Source organism: Psammomys obesus, unplaced genomic scaffold (genome assembly GCF_907164565.1).
Source record: "Psammomys obesus unplaced genomic scaffold, mPsaObe1.curated_primary_1811, whole genome shotgun sequence".
NCBI classification, from domain to species: domain Eukaryota; kingdom Metazoa; phylum Chordata; class Mammalia; order Rodentia; family Muridae; genus Psammomys; species Psammomys obesus.
This window is the reverse complement of record NW_026585895.1, coordinates 56963073-56975159: the sequence shown is the minus strand read 5'-3', so window position 1 is coordinate 56975159 and position 12087 is coordinate 56963073. Positions and strand designations below refer to the sequence as shown.

The following is a 12087-nucleotide window of genomic DNA, read 5'->3' as shown; positions in this document are numbered from 1 at the left end:
GCCAGGCTGGTCTACAGAGAGTTCCAAGGCTACACAGAAAACCCCTGTCTTGAAAAATCAAAACAAAAACAAAAAATCAACTTTGAGGGCTGGAGAGATGGCTCAATGGTTAAGAGCACTGTCTGCTCTTTCAAAGGACTGGGGTTCAACTCCCAGCACCCACATGGCAGCTCACAACTGTCTGTAACTACAGTTCTAAGGGACGTGATATCCTCACACCAACCAATGCACATAAAGTAAAATTAAATAAATTATATATTAAAAAAAACTTTGAATCATCACTCTACTTTTCATTCAAGACACTACCTGTATAACCTGGCAATACCCTGCTTACAGGGCACAGCATGGACACTGGGACAGTGGCCTCTTCACACAAGGTGCCACAGGATTTTTTAGTTGGAGAGTGTAGAGCATATCAACTGAATTTGCACAGCTGTTGGCAGTTAACTCTCCAAGAATGTCCTTTGTGCTGGTGTCTTTTAACTCATGCCAAGCCAAGATAACAAGGAACCATCACTACTGCTAGTGGTGACTCTTCTTGTGACTCTTCTGGTCATTTAGCTCTCCTTGCATTGTCTCTTCATGTCTTGGCTCATTTTCCTCTACTGGCTTGTGTGTTATCACTCTACAAATGCTTTTTAGGGGGCTTAGAGAGATGGCTCAGCTCTTGTAGAAGACCCTTAGTTCTTAGCATCTATTTTAGTCATGGTTTCTATGCAACAAAAGACCATGACCAAAAAGCAAGTTGGGGAGGAAAGGATTTATTTGACTTACACTTCCATATTGCTGTTCATCACTGAAAGAAGTCAAGACAGGAACCTGGCTGGAGGCAGGAGCTGATTCAGAGGCCACGGAGGTGTGCTTCCTGGCTTGCTCCTCATGGTTTGCTCAGTCTGCTTATTATAGAACCCAGGACTACCAGCTCAAAGATAGCATCACTCACCATGGGCAGGGTCCTCCCCCATCAATCGCTAATTAAGAAAGTGCCTTATTGCTGGATCTTACGGAGGCATTTTCTCAATTGAGCTTCCTTCCTTTTAGATGACTGTAGCTTGTGTCAAGCTGACATAAAACTAGGCAGGACAGCACCTATGTTAAGCAGTTTACAATTGTGTGCTACTTCTCTTCTGGATGGCTTCTGACTTCTCTAAGTACTTGCACGTACATGCATATACCCACACATACACACATAACCATAAAACTTACACTTACATGCATGTACCCACACAAACACACATAACCTTTAATCAAAAAGTCTTTTTAAAAATATATTAAGGCTACTAAGCTGTACTTAACAGCTACTAGAGAGGCTGGCCAGTCAGATTGCAAATTCAAAGTCAGCCTGAGCTATAGAATGAATGAGTTCAAGGCCAGCATGGACAAGTTAGTGAGATCCTGTCTCAAAATAAACTTTAAAAAGGGGTGGAAACTAAAGATGTATTTTAGTGGTAAAAATGCTATATTCTAGCATGCCCGAAGCCCTATGTTCAACCCAAACTCAAACTGACAGCCACATCCTAACTAAAACACTCTTGTTAGGTGTAGGGTTTAATGCCTTTAATATTAGCGCTTGGGAGGCAGAGGGAGGAGGGTTCCCGAGTGTGAGGCCAGCTTGAGCTATACAAACAGTTCCAAGCTATCCAGGGCTACATAGTGAGAACCTACCTGGGAAGAAGGAGAAGGAGGAGAAAAAGAAAGAGGAGGAGAAGGAAGAAGAGGAAGAGGAGAAGGAGGATAAGAAGGAGGAGAAAGAAGAGAAGGAAGAGAAAGAGAGGGAAAAAGGGGAGAAGAAAAAGGAGAAAGAGGAGGAAAAGAAGGAAAAGGAAGAGGAGAAAAAGGAGAAGAGGAGGAGGAGAAGGAGAAGGAAAAGAAGGAGGAGAAGGAAGAGAAGGAGGAGGAAAAGGAAGAGAAGAAGTAGAAAAAGAAGACAACGATGAAGAAGACAAAGAAGAAATTAATACTTTGTATATTTTTTTCCAAATATTTCTGCCCAAGTGTTTTTTGTGGCTGTCTACTAATTTTGATTGAGGAAAGTGGGTGGGTAGATGCTTCAGGAAGGCTCAAGGACATCTTGGGCACTTGCCCCCATGTTCTTTTCTGCCCATATCCAGTCTAGCCACCTCTTTGCCATCATACACTTTTCCCATGTTTGGCCCTGGGTGCTTTCTGGGTTTTGTTGTCTTTCTGTCATGTTTTGTCTTGGTGGCTGTGGGTATGAGGAAGAGAACCTTGCAGACTGTACAAGCCCCACTCACTCACTGGTCTACTAGCCAATTTTCAGGGCTATAGGCAGATACCTCTGCTACCCCAGCTAGAGCCCAGGCTGAGCCTGCAGGATTACTCAGAGCAAATGTTTGCCCTTTCTAGGCCAAAGTCAGGATTAAATATGCCTTCTAAACAGCAGTGTTGGGATATGGGAACCACAAACACTATCCCACTGGCTTGTATAACAACATCATGTAGACTCAATGTAGCAGTGACTAGAAACACAACACACACACACACACAGAGAGAGAGAGAGAGAGAGAGAGAGATTACATGTGATATTACTTTCAGAGGGCATGGGTAGCTAAGTAAAAGTAGAATAACCTTAGCCAACCTTCTAAAACTGTTCATGGTGGCACCCAAACCATGAGTCCTAGTAGCAAGCTACCCAGAAGGGCAGTCTCCAGTATCTAGCCTAGGGCCTGCTAGGCTCTCATGCTGCTTACTATACCCCAACCCCCAGTCCTTGAACTGCCCAGCTACTATGGTCCCTGTAATGCAACAGGTAATGATCAAGTAGCTAAGTCTTGCTGAACCTTGGACACTCAGGGTATGTGCCCACAACTGAGGCTGTAGTCGCTCTCTGGCTTCTTGCTCTAGCCACATGAACAGGGTGACTTGAAAGAGACTGGGAGGAGCCCTTTCTCCCATACTCATGGGTTGGGGTAGGGATAAGGACTGTTTCTGGTCACCTCAGACCCTCCCTAGCTCTTTTCTAGAACCACAGTCCCCTGCCTGATTCTCATCACTACAGGGAGAAGATAGTGTCTCTACCTTCTCCTATGCTAGTTGGTGGACATTCTGGGAGATCCCGACCATATTTTACTATGTGTGTATCCTTAAGTTGGATGTTCTGATGGCCCCCCTCTATCCAGGCCCAGGTGTGAAGGAAGCCATGCAGCAGTGGCCTCAGGCTGTCATGCATATGAAGAGTGAGTACCAAATGAGAAGACCCACACAGCAACTGCAGCAAAGGGTCAAGTTTAATGGTCAGTCTAAGGGATATCGTACATTGTTCAGAGCCCAATCCTAACTCCCCTAGGTCAGGGACACAGCCAGGTGTCCTCAGACTCCAGGCTCTATGAAAGGGGGTCCTGCCCCCAAGCTCCAACTATGTACAAGAGAGCCCACCCTGCCAGACCCTGGGCAAGACTGAAGAGAGTCATGGGGAGTTTACCAGCTACTTGACTCTCCAGCCTGGGGTGACAGATCCAGGACCCCACTACAATGATGGTGAGGTTCTTGCCTTCCAGGGCCCAGGCCCATCTGGCCCCGCCGCACCCCTAAGCCTCTGTGCTGGGATGTGGCTTCCAGATCAAGGCTGGGAAAAGCTGAGCTTGACAGCAGCAAGGGAAATGAGTAGGCATGAGGAGGTGGGCAACAGGTGACAACTGACTGTCTCCCCTGAGAAGAGGGAAGGTGAGGCTCTTCCCTCCTACTGCCCTGGCTACCCCTTGCCAGGATGAGGTCAAAGTAAGCAAGGGGTGGCAAGAGGGTTGAAAGCAGACAGATCTGGCCAGTATAGACCAGGCCAGGCTAGTCAGCCTGACAGAGCCAGCCCCACATAGATGGGCCATCCTGGTGCTGGTGATCAAATACAGCAGGGCTGAGAGGCTGGGGGACAGGAGGACCTGAACACACACTGGGCCAGTTGTCTACACTGTAACTAGTAGCAGAGTGCTTTACTAGTTAAGTAGTAATGCTGCTTCCCTTCAAATTCTTTCAGGGGTGTAAAAAAAATTGCACTTATTTCTATGAACCCCATGGAGGGAATTCCCAATGCTGTGGCCTCCAGGCGAGGCATGACAGGTCAATGCCCTGGCTATGAAGAGGCCACTGGCCATGGGATAAGATTCTTCTTCCAGGCCCCCAGGACTGTGGCCCCTGTGGCCCACTGGTGCAGTGAGGACCAGACCCTACGAGAACCTGAGCAATGTCTGAGGGTCCCTGAAGTGGCTGTGGGCAAGACCAGGGCCACACGGTCCTGGGTGCAAGCAGTGGCTCAACCCTAGGTCCCCAGACCACAGGAAAATGGCCTGATGGTGCCTGGGCATGGCCCATGAGTCTCACAGGACATCATCAAAGTCCAGCAGCTTTGAGTGCTGGCGGCTCTTCCACAGGCGGTACAGCCGGAAGTCAAAGTAGGTCTCAATCATCTGCTTCCCTGGGCAGGAAAGAGGAAGGCCAGGAGGCTCAAGCCTGACCAGGAGGCTCAAAGCTTTTGCAGCCCTCTGGTCAGGTGGCTAAGATAACTCACCTTGGGCAGACAGCTCCAGGGGCGACTGAAAGGTGACCTTGTAAGGAGTCATAAGGGTTCGGAGGTTCTGGAACAGCTTCAAGAAGGGCAAGGCTATAAGTGTGGGGTTAAGAGCAGGACCCACCCTCCTTGCTTAGGAGCCTAGCATGAGAGAGACTGCTACAAGAGGGCTAAAGGAGAAGGAAGTGCCAGGACAAGCACAAGGCCTCGCCCACCTTTCTCACAAGTGTGGAGTCCCTACCTTCTCCCCATTGGGGTTCCCCAGAATGTAGCAGCCCATGATATGGATGACATTCGGCTCTGGGTTTACTTTGCTCATCAGACGGCTCAACCTCTTCCAGAAGCTGGTGGGAATTACAGATGGCCTCAGCTCAGGGCTGATGGCCCTATGACTGAGCTACACAGGAAGCAACATGGTGGAGGGAGGGAACTGGAAGGAATATAGCAGGTACAAGAGTTCCCTCCCACACCCCAGGGTGCCCTCCCTTCTCACTGGATCATGTCCTCTTCCTTTTCCACTTTGGCAAAGGTGGCCACCTTGTTCTTAAGCAAATAAAGGTGTCCAGGGCCGCCCTGTAAGAGGTCATGGTCAGGCATCAGGGGTGTTAGAGGGAGGCTTAGGACGGTATCCAGTCCACAAATGCATCCACCCACTGACATTCCCACATGTGAACACATGCAGTAAAATCGTGGGGCCCATGCCCCTACCACACTGACCTCTCCTCCTAGGCAAGGAAGGAAAGGTTGCTTCTACCTGGCAGAAAATCAGCATCTTCCAGATCTTGGACCCCTTGTGATAGATGTTCAGCTTCTTCTCTATCTCCTCTGTGGACAGAGGGCTCTGAGCACTGGCCCTCCCCGTACAAGGCCACCCATCCTGCCAGCCACCAGGTGAAGTGAGGAAGATACATACCCAGGATGTCCTCAAATGTTGCATGCTCATGGTCCTGAGAACAGACAGGCCACACATCAGAGCCCTTGCTAGCCCCCCCCCCCCCCCCCGCAAGGCACTCAAGCAACAGTAGCTAGACCTGGAGTGGGAGTTGTATGTGAGGTTTGTCTGGATGCAGTTGGAAAGAACACTCACATAGAGGATGGGAATGATGGAGGGGTCATCTCTGCGGATGATGGTAGGGATGTACTCGGCTTTTGGCACCTTGGAGGAGATCAGCTGTGGGGGGACAGAGAAAGCCCTGAGGTATACCTCATAGCCAAGAGGGAGCCTTGTGATAGCCCCCTATTCTTCTATAACCCTAACCTCTGAAACTCCCTGGAAGTAGAGAGCTGAGAGCCTAAAGACCTTCACAACTGACGTAGAGCTTTGGAGAACCCCTCCCCAAGCCAAGGATGGAGTGTGAGCATGGTGGGGAGGACCAGAGGACCAGGCTGTGCTCTATCTAAGTGCCATGGGGGTGCACCCAGGGGCAGGCCTCACCATGACCTTGGGTGGCAAGAAGCCCTCAGTGTTGCAGGCCATGGCCTCCAGGCCTTTCTCTGTGTCCCAGTCCAGGTCCTCACAAGCCTCATCCAGGGTGCAGTGTGAGCTCTGCAGGTCACTGCCTAAAGGTAGGAGGGGTCACCAGGAGAGCGGCATACCACCCATAGAGCCCAACCATGTTCTGGAGGGTCTTTGGGTAGGTGAAAAGGTTACAGTCACAGGCAAACTACAGAGCTGGGCCACTGACACCAGTGGGAAGCAGCCCCACATAGGAAGAGGAGAGACATGTGAAGCTGGGACCCAGCACAAGTGTCACCTGTGGCCAAGTATGCCCTGAGAGACAGTGGGTACCACCTTAGAGATGCCCCCATCAGCACTGCTTAGCCATTAGTTAAGCCCACCTAAGAGATAGGAGATACCATGTACTCCCATCTCATAGACAGGTAAACTGAGGCTCAGAGAGCAAAAGCGCAAAAGCCCAGCGGTACTGGCATGGGACCCCTGTTAGGGATGTGGGCCTAAGGGAACTTGTCAGGGAAGTGGGCCAGCCTGCACCTGGACACCTACTGTCTCGGGAGTCGTGGGAAGTGTCGGCTTTCATAGGGGTGGGGTCGCTCCAGGACCGGCTGAAGCTCCGTTCGCGCCGCTCAGCGAACGCTGCAGTGAGAGCAAAACCCCCATTAGCCAGAGGGGGTAAGAACAGAACAGACTTAGGCCCAAGGCTGGGGGCTGGGGTGTGTGGAGAGGCAGAAGCTGACAAGGGCGGGCCTAAGGGCACATACAGTGGACTAAGACCAATGCTGAGGTTCATGTAGAGGTACAGAATAATAGGAGCAGAGTCTGAACTTGAAGGACATTAGGGCGGAGGCAAAACAAACAGTGTGGAGTACTGAGTGGGCTCGGGGACGGGGGGAGAATCTAAGCCAGGCAGAACAATGGGTTAAGGGACTGGTCAAGTAGGGCCTAGGTGAGATAGAACACCTTTAGGGAATTGAGACAGAACACTGAGACAGGGGTAGACAGGAGCAGAACACCAGAGAGGGGGCAAGACCTGAGGGGAAGGCAGAACATGGTGAAAGGGAGGTTGCCTGTAGATGTGGGGTTGGAACCGGTTGAGGGAGGAGGACTGCCAACATGCAAAGCCCCAGCTTGCCAAGAAGCCCCAGACTGCCAAGCACAGCACTGACCACCTCCCCTGGGCCCATCTTACTCTGGGCCTTCACCCGCCGACTGCCAACCATGCGCAGGTGTTTGCGGAAGTTCCTGAAGGAGAAAGCATAGGGTGATGAGGGTTCATAGTGGGGTGGATGTTGGCTCCTGCCCACCTAGTTCCTGAACATGCTGAGGCTGGACACAGAACAGTCTCCTAAAGGCTCATATACAAGGCCTGTCTTCTCCTGAGATCCCTCCAGAACTCCTGAACACAGGCATATTGTATCTCTCCTTCCAGTTTTGTTTCTTGCTGAGGCTTCTCACAGGCATTTCCTCTGTTGCAAAAACATCCTAACTCACTAGGGAGACAGGTTCTTTCTTCCCCCAAATTCTGTGCCCTGCCAAGATCCCATGTCTAGTTTTCCAGAAACACCTCTGAAGTTGGTGGGAGTTGGAGAAGGTGGGCTGTACCACTGGATGAGTAATTTTGGGCTTCAGGGCTAGACAGACACAAACGGGTTAGCTAGCTGCAGTATGACTATCAATATAGCATCAAAGTATAGGTCCAGGGGATGATATGTAGCCTGGCCACATGGCCTCCTGCCTGCCACGTCCCCAGAGCAGGGCCAGGCCAGTGGTCGCCACCACCCTTCCCCCATCAGGTCTTCCAGGGCCAGGAGGGCCCTGGCCAGGCCAGTGCAGACCAGAGACAGACCCTGGTGGCGAGTGGCTGGCAGGCCCTACCTCTGGATTACAGACGCGGAATCATTCTCCCGTTTCCGACGCTTCCTCTCCGCGTAGCCCCTGAATACCCTGAGAAACCGCCGCAAGTCAGCACTGCCCTTGGCTGAAGGCAGGAGGGACACAGACGTGGGGACAGAGGTGCAAGCACAGGGGGCCAGTAGGGCATCCCAGGCCCAGTTCCCAGCAGGCTCTGCTGAGGCTTAGTTGTCCACAGGAAGCTGGACTAATGGGAGCTCAGCACTACTCGCTGCCCAGGCCCAGCGTCCCTGACCTGCAGAATTCTATCCAAGGGTGGGAGGATCCCCCAGGACAATGGCTGTGCCCCTAAGTGCACACTGCATACTTACGAGATGCTGAAGTCACCATGCAAAGAGGCAGCAAGAGAAAGGAGACAAAATGAGTGTGGATCTCTGGCTTCCTTCACCCCACCCCACCCCCAGTTCCTTTGAAGGTGGTTTTCTCCCAACAGGATGTCTATTGGACTCAAGGCCAGCTGTCAAAGAGCACCAGAGGATGAGTCACTGGCCCATACCACCAGGTGCTGCGTTCTGGCCAGGCAAGTCTGGGGTTTGGTCCTACAGAAGCTTGTCTGTGCCCTGTCCACTTTGCCATAGCAATCAGGGGTGGAGTAGGACTACTCTGGCAAGGAACTTTGCTTCAAAGGCATGTCCTTAGCAGGAAAACATAGATGCCTGTCAGGTAAAGAGGAACAGACCTCCAAGAGACATATGAAGCAGAACGAGGATGACGTTCAAGGTACGCATAAAAACCAGAACCCACCCACTCCAAACCACTTAGTGATGGTGCTATCAGCTGCAACTCTGGGTCAGGTCCCCGGGGCAAAAATATAGATAATAGGCGACGAGTGGGTGCATGCAAGGAATGCACGTGAGGGCATGTGAGTACGGAAAAGAGCAGGAAGTAAGGGTAGAATATGGTCTGAGGGAGCAGGTACCCTCATGCTGGGGCTGAGCCTCAGCTTGGCCCATCAGCAGACCTGGCACTGGGGGACACATGCAACTGTTCAGAAGAAGCCCCTAGCTAAGCCAGTGGCTAGGCAGGAGCTGTCAGTACTTGAAACAGCCCAGCTCTGGACTTTTGCAGTGGACACTGGACTCACGCTTGCATAGTTGTGGTTGCCGTCTGGAAGCTGAAAAGGTTTTCCTTGGGGAACCAGGTACGGATGGGGACATCATCTGGAAGAGAGAAGAGGCTCGGCTGGCAAGGGCAGGAGTCCTGAAGCCTGATCCCTCTCCTCCCTATTGGGACAACACTTTGGGCCCATGGGCCCAGCAGCAGAATAAAAGCACCATAATGACTCTCAAGAAGAGAAAAGGCTGGCTCAGGGTGAGGCTTCAGAACATGACTGTACCCACTCTGACTTGCAGCTTAAAAAAAAAAAAAAGACTTATTAAAATTTTTTTTTTTTGAGAAGGAGGAGGGGAGAGAAGAGAGGCTAGCAGTGTAAGTCCTAGTGGAGCTCACACTTGGTTGTGAGCTGTCTGATGTGGGTGCTCAGGATCAAACTCTAGTCCTCTGTAAGAGCAATAGCACTGAGCATCTTCCCACTCCCTTGCCTGAGGAGGCTTTCTCTGTTTAATTTTCCCTTTAGCTGTTCAGAGTATGAGGAACAACGTTAGAGTCTGTCTTTGACCTATCACATTTTTGTTTCCCTTGGACATAAGATAGCCCTTCTCAGCTACCAGCTGGCCAGACATGTCCCTCCTTTTATTCCCACAAGAGGGTAGGTTAGAGGTCCTTAGAGAATACCTTATCCACTTCTCAGGGTCCTTTAGAGCTATCCCCTGAAGCCTAGGCATGAGGATGCTGGAATGTCTTAAGGGGGATGCTCTGTGGGTAGAATAGTTACTAAATACATCTCAGGTATCCCAACCCCTCATATTGACATCAATAATCTCGGGGCCCAAACAACTTTCCCTCCCTTGTAGTTTCTGAAGACAGCCTGATCTTCCATGAAGCCATGTTTTCTATATCTTCAAGATCCTCCCAGGCCCCACCTTCAGGAAGTATCCTTGAAAAATGTATGCTAGACTTGCTTGCTATCTGAGGGAGGCCACGATTCAAAGGATTTGGGGGATGGAGTGAATGCAAACTGAAGGGAATTCATCCTGACTGTCATCACATTATGATACTCAGTTTTACAGTATTTGCTGCTGCTAACGGGGAGTAGGCTACCCCAAAACCTTCCCAGGCCCAGAGATAAGCTCACCAGACACTCGATCAACACTATACATCCTCTCCAGCTTCTTGTGGCGTCCAGAAGCCTCAGGCAGAGGTGGCTGTTCCAGCCCAAAGGCCCTAGGAGAGGGACCAGGGACCAGCTGGGCACATCCTGGGCATTCTTTGGAGCCCTGGCGGCTGCCTGCCCAGCTTTGGCAGGACCTGCTGATGTCCTCACGGCTGCTGCCTGGGCTGGCACGCAGGGGCTGGCTATGGTGGTGAGGGTGCCGTTCCCGCTGCCTCCTCCCCTTTACCACTGCTAGTTCAATGGCTTCAGCTTCAGAGCTGGGCAGCAGGGCTGGCTCTCTAGAGATGGTGTACACATGGGGCTGGGGCCCCTCTGGAGCTGGCTTCCCGCTGACTGCCTCATCTGAGATGCTGCCCTCATAGCGGCCATTGGAGACGAGGGAGAGGCGGCGTTTGTTTTGGGGGGCAGGCTGCATCTCTGGGGACCCGTCGTGGCCAGAGTAGGCATCAGCCAGCAGGTGGTCTAAGGAAAAAGCAAACCTTCAGCATGCTGGTCTACCCTCCCAGTCTTCTGGCACATGAAGGACAACATACACCAGCAAGCACCAAACTTGTTGAGGGCCTCTTGTTGCTAAAAAAAGGTTCTGCCAGGTGTCTTGTTTCTCTTCTCATCTGGGCCTGAAGCCCTTGTGAGAGTGTGGACTGGGGTGACAGGCAGACCTGTACCTGTGCATAATCATCAGAGGTAAGAATAGGCAGGCTGATATCCCCCACAAGCCTGCAGATACACCCATTTGCCTGGTGCCAACTTCTCCCCTCCCCCCAACCAGCTGGCCCCCAGACAGTGGTGCCAGCCCTGGGGGTGCCAAGAGGCCTGTTGCCATGCCAACAACCCAGGCTGGGAGGGCGCCATGGAGATGGGTGATTGGAGCTCCTCCTAGGGTTCTGGGCCCTAGAGGGCAGGGAATGCGAGGAAGACAAGCCAGCAAGGTACCTAGGCTGGCTCACACTCCACCGGCCTTGGGCTGGGGCAGTGGCCTCACCCTGCACAGCCCTTTCGTCTCTTGTGTCCCTACCTGCACCGTTGTGGTTCTCAGGGTGACTCTGGGACAGGTACTCTCCAAACGCTCGGGCTGCTCTGGAGGGTAAGCAGAGGGAACATGGTCAGTAACATGCTGGCTTCGACACTGGGAAGACCTTCCCTATCAGACCTACTCCTATTCCAGTCCCTCCACATCAACGTGAAAAGAGGTGGGCTCTCTCCACCCACCAGGGAGAGCCAGGACATGCCAGAACAGCTTTCTGTTCAATCTGCCCAGCCTGTGGGCGTCAGCTTTTAAGGCCTGAGGCTCACTCCAGTCAGAACAGGAAAGCCGAAGGGCGCTGGGACAGCAGCACACACTACAGAAGCAAGCCCACCGCACTCACCTTACTTTGGCCGCTACCGAGGACATGGCCTCGCTCCTCAGCGCCCTCCTCCTGGAGGCGGCGGCACCCATGGTCACGGCGCCCGCGCATCCCCTGGGCTTCAGAGCGCGCCCCGCGCCCGCCGCCTCTGCCGGGGGAGCCGTACGGCGCCTGAGGTTGCGCTAGGTCTCGGCTTCAGGGTCAGGGTCACACTCAGGTCCGGGCCCGGCATGGCCGCACCCAGCACCCTGCGCGTCCAGCCTCTGTAGGAGTACGCGGCTGGACCCGGGGGCGGTGCTCCGCCTCCTGACGCTAAGCCTGGGCTAGTACCACCCCCATGTGACGGATATGGGTGTGTCTAAAAAGTGGCTCCTCCCGGAGGCTTTCTTCCTGGGGGGCGACCCTCCCAGAACTAATATGAAGCCCTGCAATTTAGCTCAGGGCCCAAGTATCCCCAGAGGAGAGGAACGCCTAAGAAACCCGCGAACTCCCCTTGGTTTGGGGGGAAACCCTAGCTCCCTCCAGACCGGAGCATCCTGACTGCAAAGTTGCTGCCTGAAGGTTGCAGGCACCTGCAAAAGGGTCCCGAGAAAACATCTGACCATCCCACTGACCT

The 12087-nt window shown here is 52.5% G+C and overlaps 1 protein-coding gene across 6 annotated transcripts; it reads right to left on the bottom strand.

Moving 5' to 3' along the window:
* Positions 1 to 3230: 3230 nt before the first annotated feature.
* On the bottom strand, positions 3231 to 12061 carry Nsmf (NMDA receptor synaptonuclear signaling and neuronal migration factor). Of its 6 annotated transcripts, XM_055599928.1 has the most exons (16): positions 11493 to 12061; positions 11141 to 11202; positions 10087 to 10587; positions 8977 to 9052; positions 8204 to 8209; positions 7857 to 7925; positions 7171 to 7223; positions 6528 to 6617; positions 5958 to 6082; positions 5610 to 5693; positions 5436 to 5469; positions 5277 to 5347; positions 5016 to 5095; positions 4764 to 4866; positions 4523 to 4598; positions 3231 to 4429 (listed from the first exon to the last, which is right to left on the bottom strand). In XM_055599928.1, exons 1-16 carry the CDS (start codon positions 11561 to 11563, stop codon positions 4332 to 4334), a joined length of 1599 nt encoding a protein of 532 aa, XP_055455903.1. In that variant the 5' UTR covers positions 11564 to 12061; the 3' UTR covers positions 3231 to 4331. The 6 variants fall into 6 exon arrangements, with proteins under 6 accessions (XP_055455903.1, XP_055455907.1, XP_055455902.1 ...); XM_055599932.1 differs by lacking the exon at positions 6528 to 6617; XM_055599927.1 differs by lacking the exon at positions 8204 to 8209 and having other exon boundaries at positions 4764 to 4899.
* Positions 12062 to 12087: the final 26 nt, after the last annotated feature.